Source organism: Arachis hypogaea, chromosome 13, assembly GCF_003086295.3.
Source record: "Arachis hypogaea cultivar Tifrunner chromosome 13, arahy.Tifrunner.gnm2.J5K5, whole genome shotgun sequence".
In the NCBI taxonomy this organism is placed as follows: domain Eukaryota; kingdom Viridiplantae; phylum Streptophyta; class Magnoliopsida; order Fabales; family Fabaceae; genus Arachis; species Arachis hypogaea.
In genome coordinates this window covers 343,807-361,593 of record NC_092048.1, presented here as the reverse complement: position 1 = coordinate 361,593, position 17,787 = coordinate 343,807, and the positions used below count along the sequence as shown (strand labels likewise).

The following is a 17,787-nucleotide window of genomic DNA, read 5'->3' as shown; positions in this document are numbered from 1 at the left end:
TTGGACAAGTCAGCAAGAGATTAATCACTGTATTCCATGATGAATATCCTGATTGTGAATAAATGATGGAATAATAAATAAGTTTGTCTCTTCTTCGATAGTCTCGAGTTTGAATTTTGAGAGTGAAAAAAAAAACGTACTAAAAGAGACAACCAATACATTTCTTTAAACTAAATTAATCAAATTCCTATATTAGTATCCTATTTAATGATAATATATTAATATTTCCTTTTTAATTATGTGTTTAAATTTATACAACTTATGTTGAAGAGCCAGTCAACATCAACAAATGAATTGTCATGTCTCCAAAATTTAAAAGATTAATAACTCATTCATTATATTGTCCAAATCTCATTTAAAGGTTTTGCATATTTTTTGCTTACATTTCTCTTCACCAAGACACCAATAAATAACAAGCATCTGTAGAAAATAAGCCAAAGAAGTGAAAATGACAGTGATGGGAAAGTCCTATAGTTAGCACCAACCAAATAGAGCACCAAATGAATTGTAAACTATTTAAATTATCTAATTATGAATAGTTCAAGAACCAATTGTTCTTTTTTCTTTTTATTATTATAATTTTATAGACGGTCAAAACTGCATTTTCGATTCAAATCCTATTGAAAGGTCTGTTAGAGATCAGATTTTGCTGAAGAAAGAACAAGATGTTTCTTTTGTTCTCTCCATGTGATTGAAAAAACGAAAGTAATGATCAATATATTCAAAATAACTATTAAGCATTTAGATAAGCTTTGATGATGAAATATTATCCAGTGAAATGAATGAACAAGCAACTGTGTCAAAAAAAAAAAAAAAGATAGAAGTCCCAATCAATCTTCAAGTACACAACCGAATCTCATTATATACTAATGGAAGTACAACATAGATCTTGATTTTTGTTATGATACAAAGTTGTTGCTATAGCCTATATATATATATATATAATACAAAGGTGGAATGAGAAGATCTTGGAGAACCAAAAGAATCCTAGTGTGACACTCAAGTAGCAAATGAACCAATAATTACATAGCAAGCAAAAGTGGCTTCCATAAATTAAGATCAGCAATAGTATACCTCTTCACTATGAACTTCTCTAGAGAGGTTCTTCTTCCTTCATGTATATGCTTTTAGCTGTTGAGAAGACACAAATACACATCAGTGAAGTGATCAAAGCAGCAATAATAAGGATTCATAGTGTTTTTGGAGCACTACAATATTCAATTGCCATAAATAAAGTAAGCATTCTCAACAATTTGATTGAATAGTTCTATAAACATCACATAGTTAAGAATCAATCACACTACTGAGACAAACATATATCTGGTCTGGTGAACTATCATGGTTATCAAAGACACAACTAGTGATAGCATTCTTTACATTAGTTGCAAAATATATAGTAACATGAAGTTGTGCTACATATGCAGTATGGCCAAGAAAATAGTATACCTTTAAACTCAAATAGTGTGACCTAGCCAAGCGGTTTGAGGCATCATATTCTTCTCAATACTTGGATCAAAGTCAATGGTAACAATGCTATGATCATCCAAGCTGTACATCCTTAAATCAAACATATCAGTGAAGTAAATGCAGTTCCCTTGATATCCAGTGAGTTCTTTAGCTGAAACAGAGAAATTACAATTTCTACCCAAAATGAAGGCTCTATCTCCCAATTGTTTCACATCAACCCAAGTTCCCCAATCTTCATCCAACTTATAAACCTTGAAACATTCCACGGCAGCATCTCGGTTTTCCTGGCGGCCGAAGTAGTTTCTCCTCCTTGGCTCAGTTTCATAGTACCTATCAACAACATAGAGACTCCCACATGATTCGACCAAATGTTTCTTGTTACCAAAACCACACAAGGGAGGTGTGAACTGAATCAATTTCAAGGAATTTGTATCTACCCATGAGATAGTGCCCCACTTATCAGTGACATAGAACTGACCCCTATGCACAATAACATCATCATAATAGAAATTCTTGTCATCCACTAGTGCCCATTTCTCATCACCATGTTTCATTATCCCCAATCTTCCCTCTAAAAACACACAACAAGCAACCGAATCTTCAACACCAACCCAAGAAGAGTTTGGAAAGAAAACAACCTTGCTCACAGAAGCAGAGAACCTGCCAGTGTTCTGAAGGGTGTAGGATTTGCATAATTCAATGACTCTATAGTCCAAAAGGTTCCAAATCATTGGAGAATCTTCAGAAGGATGAAAGATTTTCCGTCCAGATATTGGGCTAACCAGCCTCAAAGAAACACCCTTTGGACCTTCTTCAACCTTGATCAACCACCCTTTGGAAGAAGAAGGTGCCAAAGGATCCAACTTGGAGCCAAAGCTTGCATCAGTTGACTCAATAAGATAAAGGGTAGCTTGGTTAAGGCTTGCTTTAATGGAGGAATTGATGGGGTGAGGGATTTTCATTGGAAAAGATGGAGAATTTGGATGAGAAGAAGGGATGGAAGATCTCCAAGTTTCACAAACACTTCTGAATCTTAGAACATCTATGTGATTCTCTAGACACTTTCCAATCTTGGGCCATAGCTCTATGGGGAGTTCAGACCAATCTACCTTCTCACGATCCATAGATTCAAACTCCAAAACACCTTTTCTGCTATGTTTGTTCTTGACTTCGAAGTTTGAAGACTCTATGCTTCTTTATGCTTTTTGGTTTGGTTCCTGACTTTCATCAAATGGGTGGTGGGTGCTTTTATAAGTGTTGAATGATGAAGACTGAATAAGAAGAAGAAGAAGGTACCTGTGAGTTCAGAAGAAGGAGTGAGGAACCAACAACAGAGAAACGTGGAGAATACTTCAGAGATTTCAAATTCAACATCGTGAATCTTGATGCTGAAGATGCCATGTAAGACTTATGGTTTTCTTCAAGGAGGAACAACAGTTGACTTCTTAGTCTCCTTTTTTGATAACATAGGTAGCGTTTGGTAGAGAGACAGAGACGGAAAGACTGAGACTGAGAGACAGAGACTAAGAGACAGGGATTGAAATAAATCTCAGTATTCTGTTTGGTGCAAAATGGGAGACAGGAATTGAAATAAGAATGAAACTCTAATTTAATTTGCACAAAGGGTAAAATTAGAATTAATTAATTGAAATGAAAGTATTTTAGGTATAAAATGTTATTAAAGTTTCAGTCTCCATCTCTAAAAATTTCAGTCCCCTGTGTCCCTACTTTTTGGAGGTACTGAAATACTGAAATTTTAAAGACAGAGACAGAAATTTTAGTATCAGTCTCTGAACTAACAAACACGATACTGAGTCTCAGTCTCCCAATTTTTGTCTCAGTACCTCAAAACAAACACTACCTTAGATAACCCGCAAAAGAAATATATTTTTTTATTATTTTTATTATTATTATTAAGTGGTCATATATTCTATGGCATAAAAAATTATTTAATTCACAATTTAAAAAAAAAAAAAAAATAGAGTGCAAGGTCAATAGAATATTCACATTCTGTAAGTTTAGATCTAACATTAATATATGTTGTCTTTAAAATTATTTTGAAAATTTTAAAAATACTTTCTCCTATATATTTTTGGGAATACAAAATATATTTTATCTTAATTATAATGTAACAAGTTATTTGAAAAATGAAAAATATTTTTTGATCATCTTAATATCGTACTCATACCAACTAACTTAACCTGATCATTTTATTTTATTTGTTATACTATAGACTAGTATTTTTAGATTTTTTCTTTTGGATGAAAAATTTTTACATGATAAAACTCTTTTGAAAGCAAAGTGAAAAAAAATAATATTTTGGTTTGAAAAAAAGTTACATGATAGTATCAGAAAATAAAAAAATAATTTTATAATGAAGATATTTTTGTTTAAAAAAATGAAGTGTATAAATTTATTTTAAAAACTTAATAAAAATTAAATGACACATTTTCTTAAATAAATATTTAATTTTTTTTCCGTTTATCATAAAATGCACCTATAAAAAATTAAAAATAGTGTTTTTTTTTTTGGACAGGGAAAAATAGTGTTTTATTTTTGGACATTATAAAAATAGTGCTTTTAGAAGGCCATAGAAATGAATATGGGCCACAGCCCAAAAGACCAAGAAGAACTATGTACCGAGCCCAAAAAACTTGATGCTGTGTACAAAAAATATTAATGTAAAAACTGATATATGATACTAATTATAAGAGGATTATGTTAATGAGTAACTTATAATCACATATTAAGGTTTTAAAAAAGTACTTTACCAAAAAAAAAGGTTTTAAAAAAGTATAATTTCAATATTTTAATCGGTTAGATGTGTTGAAAATTTCAAATATATATATATAGTTAGTAATAAGTTTATTGTTTCGGAAATTGTAATAATAATTTTTAGTTAATAATTAACAAAAACCTTTACAGAAAAATATAGGTAAATTAAAGAACCCTCACTTGTTTAAAATTAAGGTAAATGCAGACTATATATTATATAAAAGACATTCTCTCACTTGAGAAGCATATATATTGAAATATTGTATTAAATGGTTACACCACATTTTTATAACAAAAGTGAACTCTCGGCAACTCTTATTGAGTTAAGTCTCAAAGTAGTTTCTGAACTTACACTCGAGTCTTAAAATAATCTCTGAAGTTAATAATTACTCAAATTCATCCACAAACTTGTACTCCGAGACTCATAATAGTCCCTCAAGCATTTTCCGTTCATCAGAACCTTAAAACGACGTCGTTTTGAACAAAAAAATAAAAAAAAGAAAAAGAAAAAGAAAGCGACGTCGTTTTGAAAAAAAAAAAGAATTCCCTTCTTCTTCTTCTTCTTCTTCAACGCTGTTGTTCTTCTTTTTTAACTCTGTTTTTCTTCTTCTTTTTTAAAAGGTCACAAAAATAAAAACCAACACCACAAAATATCACAAAAAACAGCATTAATAAGAAAAGTTCAATCAAGTTAAATAGCATACATCAATCAACTTAAATAGCAACAAGCACAAAAATAGCAACAATAAAAAAAAACTTAAAGAACAATGATTGAATAACTAAAAAAATTAAAGAAAAAGAAATTACCATGGCTGAGAGAAAGAACCGTGCCAGAGGAGAGAAGAAGGAGACCGAGTGGAGATGGAGGCTGTCGAGCAGCGGCGGCAGTGAAACGGAAGCGGCAGCAAAGGTTGAGGAGAGCTCTTATGAGTGTGAAAGTATGGTTGGAAAAAGAGAAGGCATCAGATTAGAAAGGAGAAAGGGAAGGAAAAGAATCTCAGGTTGGGGAGCAGAAGAGGAAAGGGAAGGAGAAGGGCGTTGGGGAAGCAGAAGAAAAAGGGAAAGGGGAAGGGTTGGAGGAGGGAAAAGGGACGGGTTGGGGATGAAGAAGGGAAAGGGAAAGGTTGGGAGAGGGAAAGGGGTTGGGGATAGAGAAGGGATCAGATTGGGAATTAGAGTGGGGGTGGGGGTGGGGGCTGGGTACGCTACGCGTTTTTTCTTTATTTTTTTTGGATTGGAGGTTTTATGCTATGTTTCTTTTTTCTTTTTTTTTTTTGTTCAAAACGACGTCATTTTAAGATTTTGATGAACGGAAAATGCTTGAGGGACTATTATGAGTCCCGGAGTACAAGTTCGGGGATGAATTTGAGTAATTATTAACTTCAAGGATTACTTTGAAGCTCGAGTGCAAGTTTAGGGACTACTTTGAAACTTAACTCACTCTTATTAGTGACAAATTAAATGTGACAATCTATCGTTAAATTATTCCCAACATGTATGCATTGGAAAATAAAAGAACACATGAGCAGCATCCATTATTATTAGATGCCTTGTGACGGATTATTTAATCCGACAGCTTATAGCCCGATAAAACGACATTGTTAATCGTCACAAAATCCAACGACGTAAAATTTAACAGTAATTTTCACTATTTTCAGCCTGTTTCTTATAGTGTGTTGTGATCTGAATAATTAAGCCCTAGCTAATTGGCTCAAATTAATTGGAGTCACAAAGTCTTTTGACTTTCCATGAACAAGTGTTTGTGCAGCCAATTGAGAAGCTCTCTCACTTGGATGAAACCAATCCCAAAACAAGTGATCCTTTCTATCAAAACATAGATTGGCACCAGCTGTTTTGTTGCATGGACCTTGCCCATTCAAGTATCCAATTCCACAACATGCTGATTTTGTCTCCTTCAACCCTACAAATAAATTTCCCAAAACAAAAAAAAAAAAAAAGGTTAATGATTGGTATCTATTATATATAATGGGATGAAAAGGAATTTAGTACATACATTTTTATTCCTAATATAATCTTTACAATATTTGAATATTCAAGAACTCTTAAGTATAATATAAAATATTTATCATCTTAGCTAATTTCATATTTGTTACTATTATATATATTTAATTAATGAATAAAATGATAGAATTTAGACATGTTCTAGTATATATATTATATAATAAGACACAATTTCTATATAGCTACTCAATCTTTTCATATAAAAATTCCACATGGTATTAATTTTTACTTCTTATACCAATGACAAAATTAATATATGATAGAATCATGTAAAATTTTCATACGAGAGAATTCATTACTAATATTAGATTTAGAGGTATATTATTTTCTAAATGAAATACCTAATCTAATCCTAATTCATTTGAGAAAGACCACGTGACCTCTAACAAAATAAAAATGATAAAATAACCCTTAATAACTATTTATTTTATGAGATCCATCAGTCTTTTTTATTATATAATTATTTTATTTTTGGTTAAAAATAAGAATTATTAATCTCCCCAAAAACAATATCTTAGAAATTTACATAATTTGTAATAAATATTGAATGTTCTATAGTTTTTTTTTTCCTTTTATTCTCTGCTAATATATTCTTGATTAATGGCAGAGATAGATAAAATGAAACAGAAGAAACATACATACAATAAATTCTTACCGAAAGTGGATGGTGTGTCTAGCAAAGTTTTGGTCATTAGAAAAGTGTTGCCAAGTGAATACTTAAACCCTACCAATTCAGAACTCAATTTTTTAAGAAGAGTATTAGTGGCGGAATAGAAGGCTGTTGCTAAATCATTGAGTGGTTTCAAACAGTGTCCTTTATTCTGAGAAGTAACAGCCGGACAACATCCAACGGGTGGAATACTTAGTATCCCAAATTTTCTAGCTCCTAAAAAATATAGATTCTGCAATTCACATCAATAATAAACAATGATGTCTTTCATATTATGTTAAAAATCACCACACATTAACTAAGAGTATGCATATATAATTCACAAACAAAATATTAAGATGATTACTCATTTGAAGATGTTTTCGTAGGAAGATGATAATGAAAAATTGTTAAATAGTTTTTTTTTTTTTTTTTTTTTTTGGTGACTGAAATAAATTAAACAAAGAAAAACAAAAAAAATAAAACAAGGAACTGCTTAAATAGAGGGACAGTCCCGTTTAAGACTACTCTTAAACTCCTCCCAAGGTGAAAGAAGCTCCACATGCGAAAGTTGTAACTTCATCGCCATCTTTGCCATAGTATCTGCCACCGTGTTTGCATCTCTCATAATCAAACGAAAGTCAACACGCCAATTCCAATGCATGATATCTCTTATTTTGAGCACCAGTGGATCAATAAACCCAAAACCATCTTGAGTAACAAGATTAAATGCTTCCACACAATCTGTCTCACAAATAACATCTCGTTGACCCACATCCCAAGCTAAGAGATATCCTCTCCAAATAGCAAACAATTCTCCTTGAAGAATACTATTACTCTCAATCATTCCCAAACACCCCCTTTGCCAGCTCCCATTACAATCTCTAATAACACAAGCAAAACCAACACTATCACCCGAACCAAAATAACTAGCATCACAATTAATCTTAAAAGTACCAATGGATGGGGGATTCCAAAAACCATTTAGAGTAGAGGGAAGGGACATACGTTGTAATTCAAAAATATTTCTAAGCTCCTTTTCTGAAGTTAATGCCAGACAAATGACTTTTTCCGGAGGCCAAGTTTCATGGGGATTAAAGATGTCGTTATTCCTTGCTCGCCATATCCACCAAAGTCCCGAAAAGAACTTGAACGGGTGCTCTCTGCTATGATACAAGAACCAGTTCTTCAAATCCAAAGGATGACAAGGAATATCCAACCTTTGCCAGACAAGCTGAGCTTTTGGACAATCCCGAATACAATGTATAACCGATTCCTGGCTAGAAAGACATCTTGGACACATATCCGATGACGACATCCCTCTTCTAAAGCGAAAACTTGCAGTAGGAAGAGCCTCCTTAAGACACAACCAAGCCAAAAATTTATGCTTTTCCGGAACAAGCTGACGCCAAAGCCAAAGCCAATTCTCCCTCTCCTCCCAACCAAACAGCTGCTTACACAACCACAAGTAACCATTGCGTGAGTCATAGACTTTGGCAGCAGACCCACTCCAATACCAACCCACTTCCGGACCTGCTTGTTCATCTGGATTGTAAGAGAGAATATTATCTTTCAGATTTTGAGATAAAGGAGAATAAAGAGTATCCAAATGCCACCTACCAACCGACCAAATATCCTGTATCCGGAGATTCGAATCAGAAATGTGGACATAATCCATCTCATTAGATAACCGTCCTTTTCTCCTCCAGCTAGAAAACCAAAAATTCTGGTTCAAATCTCCAATACACCAAGCAAACCCATCCTTCAACACTTTCCAAGCCTTGCAAAGACACCTCCAAATGGGAGAGTCCTTGTTCTTAGGATAACTAAAACAGTCATATAGAGATGATCGGTATTTGGCATCCAATAATTGGACCCATAGCTTGTTTGGCTGCTGGAAAAAAGTCCAAACTAGCTTCCCAAGAAGAGCAATATTTACACAATAAGGATCTCTAATCCCCAAACCTCCATATTTTTTTGGAGTAACCAGTACCTTCCAACTAACAAGATTCAATCCTCTTCCATCAACTTGTCCTTTCCAAAGAAAATTCCTCATCATAGACTCCAATTTACTAATGATTCCTTTGGGAAAAATAGAGACCTGCATCTGGTACGTGGGAATAGCAGCGGCAACAGAATTAACCAAGCAGAGTCTACCAGCCCGATTGAGTAAACTCCCTTTCCAGCTTGCTAGCCTACTCCGAATCTTATCCAGGACACCATTGAAAGCTGAACGAGTCACCCTAGAATGGCTAAGGGTAACTCCAAGATACTTGCCCAAATCCTGGACAAATCTGATAGAGGATACCCCAGTGAAAACCTCTTTCCTTCTTGCAGAGACATTCTTGGAGCAAAGCGCTTTAGACTTCTCCACATTAATCTTCATCCCAGATGCTTTGCAAAAACTCTCTAAAACCAACATCACATTTTGCACTTGTCTCTTTGTAGCTTTACAGAATAGAAGCAAGTCATCCGCAAACATTAAATGGGATATTCTTGGTCCCCCTCTAGAAATAGCAACCGGCTCCCACAAGCCCAAATCAACCTGATGACTAATAAAGCATGCCAGTCGCTCCATACACAACACAAAAAGATAGGGTGACATAGGGTCTCCTTGTCTAAGACCTCGGCTAGGAGTAAAGCCATTCAGACGACTCCCATTCCAAAGAATAGATAAGGAAGAAGCAGTGACACAATTCATAATCAAATTAAGTGTAGGAATAGGAAAACCAAAGCTCTTAAGGGTATGAGCTAAAAACCTCCAGTCAACTCTATCATAAGCTTTCTCCAGATCAATCTTAAAGGCCAGTGTGCCTTTCTTTGATTTAGTCTTCTTCATAAAGTGGAGGACTTCTTGAGCAATAATGATGTTGTCAGGAGTTCCTCGTCCCGGAATAAATCCTCCTTGAAGCGGGCCAACAATCTCCGCAAGATGAGGACGAAGCCTATTAACAAGGACCTTCGTGATGATCTTGTAAACTACATTGCAGAGACTAATCGGCCTGAAATCTTTCATAGATACCGGTGATTCAACCTTTGGAATGAGAACCAGTAAAGTCTCCAACATTCTCGGATCAAGAGTAACACCGGAGAATGCCTGCTTAACCATCTTCCAAACATCAAAACCAATGATCTCCCAATATTCTTTGAAGAAGAAAGCTTGAAACCCATCCGGACCTGGAGCTTTAAAAGAGTTCATGTGAAAAACAGCTGTTTTAACTTCCTCCATAGTAACTGGTGCCGTAAGATTATTGCAAGCTTCCTCATTCAGAGAAGGAAGAGGCACATCACCAAGGCAACCCAAATCAACATCATCCAAATGACAGAATAAGCTTTTATAGAAAGACTCTGCTTCTTGACTCAGAACCTCTGGATCAGTTTCCCACACTCCATCCTTGAGAAAAAGGCCATGAATCTTATTATGCTTCCTTCGCGCAAGAGTTTGAATATGAAAGAATCTTGTATTCCTATCCCCGAACCTTACCCACTGCTCTCTGGACTTTTGGAACCATAGGAGCTCTTCTTGCACTAGAGTATTATTATAATCATCAAGCAACTGTTGCTCTTTCTGACGCAAATAAATACTATCCACCACTTCCAAACGCTTTTGTAAATAATTAATCTGCTGCTCTAATTCACATTTCTTAACAAAAATGTTACCAAATACTTTCGAGTTAAACTCTAGTGAATTCTTCTGTACTTCTGAAAGCTTGCCATGAATTCCTCTATTACCAGACCACCATGACTGGTTCACAATATCTTTATACCCAGGATGAGTAGCCCAAGCAGCAACAAATCGGAAAGGTCGATTCCCTTTAGGCTGAGGACGACCTTTACAACGCACCAGAATAGGGCAATGATCAGACTGAAGCCTATTTAAAACTTCTGCATAAGCCTCTGGAAAGATAGATAACCAACTACTATTTATACATACTCGATCAAGCTTTTTTGCCACGTCAACATAATTTTTCACCCTCCTGTACCAAGAAAACTGCCTCCCGATAGTCTTCAGATCAAACAAACCACTATCCCCTAATGAAGTAGCAAACATGTCTGCTCTTTGATGAGAAAATTGACAGCCCTTAGATTCATGAGAAAATTTGACTTCATTAAAATCACCAAGAACAATCCAAGGTCCTTGAAAAACCATGGATTGTGCAACAAGATAATCCCAAAGGAGAACCCTTTTATTAAATTGAGGACTGCCATAAATACCACTACACCTCCAAATTAAATTATCAAAGTGAACCTCAACAGTAACACCCTGATCAAAAGCATCAATGAACTTACAACAAACACCCTTCATAGAGGATAGAAACCAAATACCTCCCTTATGCCCCTCTGCCTCTACTATACCAACAGAGTGATACCCCAACCTTTCCCAAAATAATTTTAAATGCTGAAAAGGGGAGTGAGTTTCAACCACAATAAAGAAAACAGGTCTAAATTTCCTAACAAGTTCCTTACAATGCACCCGGGCTAACTTATTAGAAGCACCCCTAATATTCCAAACAATCATATTTAAACTATCCATAAATAATAGGGACATAATAAATAAGAACATAAACTCTAAACAGAATCACCAACCTCAATAGGTGGTTTGTCCTGCGGTACTGGCACACTCTGATCCTCAATAATTGCCACCTTTGGACCCCCTGACACTGCATTTGCCATGCTTCCATCTACTAAGGTTTCCTCCGTTGTGCCACCATTTTTATCAACTGGCGAGTTCTGCAAGGAGGAAGGCCGAGGACGCTTCCGTAGAGAAATTCCACGACGTGCAGGAGTTCTGCGCGATGGAGATGGCGCAATTTCATGTTTTTCTTGCTTCCCCATCCTAATGCCAGTTGATTTGCCTCCATCACCATGCAAATTGGGCCTTGGAACCCTTCTCGAACCAAACTTGTGCTGCTTTCCATCTTGGTCCTTCAAACCTGATGACTGGCCCATTGTAAATTTTTTCTTACGCAGCACTTGTTGCCAGCCCTCTCCATCATCCATGCATGCCTCATTAACAAGACCATCAGGCACGTGAGGAGCCAATGATTCCGTAACCACATCCTTCCCTTTAACAACTCCTAATTTCTCACCCAAATCACGAGCTTCTGATTCAGCCTCTTTTTGAATCTCATGATTGTTGTGTGGCACTAGTGTTGGGGCTTCATTATTTTTTCCATCACCAAAGGAATTTATGTTTCCTTCCAAGGACTCCTTCTCCATGCACAACGATTTATCATGCCCATACCGTGCACAAGTAGCACAAATCAACTGTAAACTCTCGTACTCCACTTCATAAGTCACACCCTCCACTATAATATGTTTAATTACAGGCAACTCAAGATTAATTTGAACACAAGCTCAGGCATATTTTCCTCTTTCTGCAAGCTTAGTAGCCAAATCTACTTTCACCGGAATCCCAATTGCAGAAGCAATTCGCAGCATTGCTTGTTCCTGGTAGCACCAAATTGGAAGTCCCGAGACTCGAATCCATACCAGCGTTGATCCAAAGGATTTTTCGCATGGCCTAAAATCCACATCCCATGGCTTTACTGCAACATAGTGACCGTCTATCAACCACGGGCCACCAAGAATGACTTTCTCACGATCCCCAGCAATATCAAATTTAACCAAAAAATATCCAAATCCCACATCCAACAAATCAAACCCTCCTTTGATGCGCCATACTATCCGGAGCTTATGCATGAGAGCCGTGTAGCCATAATACTTATCCAGCACCTTGATCACGATGGCTTCCTTATAAGGTTCAGCTAGACAGCTCTTTGCCTCCTTGGTAAAACTGACACTTGGTGGACGAGAATCACCCTGCTTACCTGTCACCGTCGCGATACCATCCCCAGATAAAGACCCTACTAATGCAAAGGCCTTAGACTTTTCTGCACCAATAACTTTATCTCTAAAAGAGACCTTGGTTGGCTTTCCTAACCCCTCTCGAGAAGAACCCTCCTTAACACCGGATGCACACCCACCCACGCTCTCCCCCTTATCTCTTCCGATGGCATGGCCATCTTCCTCACCGTGTTTCACCCTCAACCGCTCGTCCCCGCTTTCTCCTTCTCTCATTCTCTTTGAGTACGGAGTACGTACTCTTTCTCTGCTAGGGTTTTTTTCCAACTCCCCAAAATTCCTTGTTAAATAGTTTGATATGGTCGACTAAACTACTTAATATAATACGTATAAATATCTTATTACTAAAAAATTGTATATTATCGACAAATTAAATTTTGTTTCTCAAAAATATTGATGAATTTTGCGACATATGATGTTTGTTGGTAAAAACAAAAATCAACGATAAATTCGTCGGTAATTTATTATTTTCTAGTATTGTTGAAACTATTATTTTCGCATAAAAATATCTTTATATAAAAAATCGTAGAAATTAAAACTAGCTATAACTTTTTTAAAAGACAAGAGAAAGAACAAATTAATTGAATGATAGTCGAAAAAAGTTGATTTCTGAATTCTTTTTTTTTTTTACTTTCTTTAAATTAGTGCAATTTATTTTGCAGTTGTTGAAAATATCCTTGCTTGAAATGCTCAAAAAAGAAATTTCTCTTATATGTGGTATTTTTATTTTAATTCTTTTGGTAGTAAACCAGCAACATGAAAATTCTTTCATTTTTTTAGCATAAACAATAATAGATAGGTTTAATTACTCTGTTAGTTCCTATAGTTTCGTGAAATTTTTAATTAGGTCTTTATACTTTTTTCTTTTTAATTGGGTCCCTAGACTAATTTTTTTTTCAATTAAATCCCTCTTAGTAGTAATTGGCTTAATTTTATAGGGATCCAACAAAAAAAATTGGTATAGAGACCTAAAAGGAAAAAAAAGTGTATGGACCCAATTAAAAAAAAATTGGTGCAAGGACTCAATTAAAAGAAAAAAAAGTATAGGGACCTAATTAAAAATTTCGCGAAACTATAGGGACTAATAGAGTAATTAAACCTAATAGATATTAAGAATATGAGTCGTTGAAATACCAAAATTATTTATATATTTAAATTTAGATATACATAAAGTGTAATATAGTAATTAAGTAGTAAAATAATTGTGTATGATGCAATAATAGTTGTTTAAAAAAAAAAGTAATTAGGATACCTTTATATGGATGAAGTAGGTGGCTTGAAGAGAAGCCAAATATTGTTGTGGGTTGCGAATGGAAGTTTCATTACGTGCAAAATCAAAGAGATCATTGCTTCCAACACTAATTAGAAACAAAGCATTTGAAACAAATCTACAAGCTTTTTCTTCTCCCAATTTCTCATTGATTTTCTCACGCACAAATTTAAATTGTTCAACCTGTTTCTCAAGGAATGTCACCTCTCCCTACAAAGAAAAAAAAAAGTCAATTCGTATTTAATATAAAAAAAATATAATTTAGAATTTTGTAATCAAATTTTTATATTTTTTATTTTATAATAATTTTAAATTTAGTCTCTACAGTTTACTTTATTACCATGCAAACATTTTCTTTTAACTAAGTTCTTGTACTTTAAAATTTTGTAATCAAACTTTTTTATAAAATTTTTAAACAAAAGGAATTTAGTTAAAAAATATTTATACTAGCTTAATGTGTTATTAAAGAAGGTAAAATAAATATGTTAATTAATTAATGAAAATATTTGATAACAAAAAAAATTAGTAAAACAGTCATAATTTATCTTATTTAATATTTATTAATTATTATTAAATTAATAAATACTAATAAAAAAAAGTTTTGATTTTTTTATTATTTTTTTATCTCTCTATCATGATGGATTAATTAATTACTAAAACAAACTTACCCATTGCTTCTTGCCTGTTTCTTTAAGAATTCCAGAACCTGCTGAGGCAAAATTTGCACCACCAAGTATGTTCCTCTTGAAACTGTACGGATGCTTAGCCAAAACCAAAAATGGTGGTGGACTTTCCATATAACCAAATTGCCTCGCTACTCAATCATATATAATTTGAAAAAAATTAAATAATTTTTTCAAAAGAAAAAAAATTTCCAATTCAACATAATATATAAGAAAGTCATATATTGAAATTGAATTTATTATTATATTATCGAACAATATTACATAACCAATAAATATTAATTTTTTGTCAGCACTATTGGTCAGTAATAATGTGCATCCATATTTACGGAAATTTTGCACACAAAAACATATAATTTATACTTATATTTATCAGAATTTGCACACATAAAATAATATAGTTTGTACTCATATTTTTTAAAATTTACACACATAAAATTAATAAAATTTATTTGTTAAAAATAATTTAGTATTTATATTAGTCAAATAATAAACAAAAATATTAAAAATTACTAAACCCCAAAAATTTTCCTATATTACCAATTTGGTCAGCAGTGTTGTAGCCATTGCTGAACCTTCCAGTGGGAATTGAATAAAGGAAATCAATCCCATTGTAGAGGATGTTAGCCTTTGCTATACTCTTTAGAAAATTGTTGGTTCCAACATCAAAAGTTGAATCTCCAAATATGAATAATGTTGGTTTTTTCACATTATTATTATTATTATTCCCATAAGCTACTACTAACATGGATATAGAGAATAGAAGAAAGAACAAATTTGTGAAAATAGAACATTTCTTTCCTTCAAATAATTGTGCCATATTATTTCTCTCTTTAATTTTCCCTTAAAGACTCTTGTGAATGATGAGATCAGAGACTCTCAAACACAAGAGTAGTTGATAATGATATATCTATACAAAACTCATGATCTTATATCTATAAACATTAGCATGTTATATATACATCACATATTAATTATATAATACGGGGTCATTGTCAAAGGAAACAATATAATTATTAATTATTATAGAATTATGGAAATAATGAACACATCAAACATGGCCGAACTTGTAAAAATTATGAAAATGTTTAGTAACAAAAAATTTAGCCAAAACTTGTTTTACAACAATTAATGAATATTAAATAGGTAATGCTAGGGAAACAAAAAATACAGTCAGAACTTACCTTATTTAGCATTTATTAATTGTCACAACAATTAATAAATGCTAAATAAGGTAAGTTATGGTTGTTTTTGCCTAATTTTTTTTTGTTACCAAACATTTTCGTATTAAATAAGACAAATTTTAACTGTTATTTTTGTCATCCTAGTATATATTACCCTAAAAATTATTAGGATATTCAAATAAGGGCCGAAATATAAGTTTATAGTAATGCCAATATGGATGCATGTATTTGTTTGATTATTAATTAATATTATGTCGAATGCATGGTACGGTGTTTGATATTTTGTTTGTGTAATTATTAGAAGGTAATTACAATTTGAGGAGGAGGTTTAAGTTAATCAAGTTGGCCTGGGACAGAGGACTAATGCCAAAACAAGGTATGTATAGTTGTTAATTATTTTTTTAAAAAAACTTAAATAGATAAGAAGATGCACATGAATGATTATATTTCTAGCAAATTTATAATAGAATATATAATTATGGCTTTATTGTATGTTTTTTTTTTTTTAATCAAAGTAAGCTATCACTTATTTTTTTAAGAAATTTAAAAGAAAACATGAGGAAGATACATTAAAAATTTGGGGCTAAGTGACCGACGTATATGTATATGATCGTTTTGATCCATTAAATTAATTGTTTGGTATTATAGATCAGATTTGGACATAAAGAAAAACAAGGTATGTAGTTGTTAATTAGATGATGTTTTAATTTGGATTAATTAAGTATACATTATTCATAGGGCCCATATTTAGAATAGCTACCTTAGGAAAAGTTAACAGTAGTTGAACTCCATTTTTTTATGGTATCCTATATATATTAAGAACACACACCACATGTATTTAATTATTTAGTTTGTGTAAAATCATATACTACCCTAGCAGCAGCCATAAATTAATTTGATTGATATCTTTATTAGGAAAAATAGTACGTATCATTTCTTTTCTGAACAAGTTTTGTTAATGTTGATCGCATGATTTTGACATAACCTAAACACCTAGCTAGCTAACATTATTATAATGTATCAAATTCAAATAAAATGTTTTAATTTGATCCTTCTTATATGAAAAGGGTTGGAAGAAAGGAACAAACCTAAGAACTGAGAAAGTAAAGAAGTATATTCCTCTATTGAAGAATTTTTTTTATGATATTTTTCGGCCTAATAGATTAAGACTAATTCGTCACAAATAAGAGTTTTATTAAGAATTTTGCGATAGCTAATTAATTATTACATATATAAGACTAACGCTTATTTAATCAGACAAATAAATTAATTAATTATTCGATTAACCCAAATTCATTACAAAAAAAATTGATTATAATCTCTATATAAATCATATAGAAAGGGATTTAGCTAGAAAAGTTGAGTATATATTTAGATTAAATATGTCCACCAATTCAATTCTTTAATAACAACAATAATATTACATGTAATACATTGCATATATATAACAACAAGAAGTCAACGAAGCTTTATTGATTTTTTGCATTGGTGTGAGATGATAATAGAATCTAGAGTAGCTTGTATTATTTATATAATGAGATATTATTATGCTCACAGTTTATTCATTATTAAATAAGATATAGAGATTCTCTCTTTTTAGAGAATCAAGTGTATGTTATTAACTATATAACATACATGTACAACATGTGAATATATAATAGTTTTCTAAAATATAACCGGTGGAAAATACAAAAATATGGTACATGTATGATTTAATTATACTTTATTCATTTTAAAAAACCTGTCACTTTAAACTTTTTTTTGTTATATGAAAATCCAATAATGTATCTTATTAAATAGTAAATATACCTATTGTATTTAGATACATTAATTGATTTTAACATAAAAAAAAAGTTAAAAGTGACATTTAGT

The 17,787-nt window shown here is 32.9% G+C and overlaps 2 protein-coding genes and 1 long non-coding RNA gene across 5 annotated transcripts; all 3 read right to left on the bottom strand.

Annotated features, from left to right (window-relative positions):
• Positions 1-836: 836 nt before the first annotated feature.
• LOC112736196 (F-box protein At2g26160) lies at positions 837-3,067 on the bottom strand. The gene is made up of 2 exons (XM_025785544.3): positions 1,447-3,067; positions 837-1,131 (listed from the first exon to the last, which is right to left on the bottom strand). The coding sequence occupies exon 1, from the start codon at positions 2,589-2,591 to the stop codon at positions 1,455-1,457; it is 1,137 nt and encodes a 378-aa protein (XP_025641329.1). The 5' UTR covers positions 2,592-3,067; the 3' UTR covers positions 837-1,131; positions 1,447-1,454.
• Positions 3,068-4,455: 1,388 nt separating this feature from the next.
• Positions 4,456-5,467, bottom strand: LOC140178051 (uncharacterized). Of its 2 annotated transcripts, none has more exons than XR_011870141.1 (2): positions 5,050-5,467; positions 4,456-4,851 (listed from the first exon to the last, which is right to left on the bottom strand). It is a non-coding gene; the product is annotated as an uncharacterized lncRNA (long non-coding RNA). The 2 variants fall into 2 exon arrangements; XR_011870142.1 differs by having other exon boundaries at positions 4,456-4,848.
• Positions 5,468-5,663: 196 nt separating this feature from the next.
• Positions 5,664-15,662, bottom strand: LOC112736195 (GDSL esterase/lipase At4g16230). 2 transcript variants are annotated; one of them, XM_029291654.2, is made up of 5 exons: positions 15,272-15,662; positions 14,717-14,862; positions 14,031-14,258; positions 6,920-7,166; positions 5,664-6,163 (listed from the first exon to the last, which is right to left on the bottom strand). In XM_029291654.2, exons 1-5 carry the CDS (start codon positions 15,549-15,551, stop codon positions 5,934-5,936), a joined length of 1,131 nt encoding a protein of 376 aa, XP_029147487.2. In that variant the 5' UTR covers positions 15,552-15,662; the 3' UTR covers positions 5,664-5,933. The 2 variants fall into 2 exon arrangements, with proteins under 2 accessions (XP_029147487.2, XP_072069091.1); XM_072212990.1 differs by lacking the exons at positions 14,031-14,258; positions 14,717-14,862; positions 15,272-15,662 and adding an exon at positions 11,501-12,140.
• Between the last annotated feature and the right edge of the window lie 2,125 nt (positions 15,663-17,787).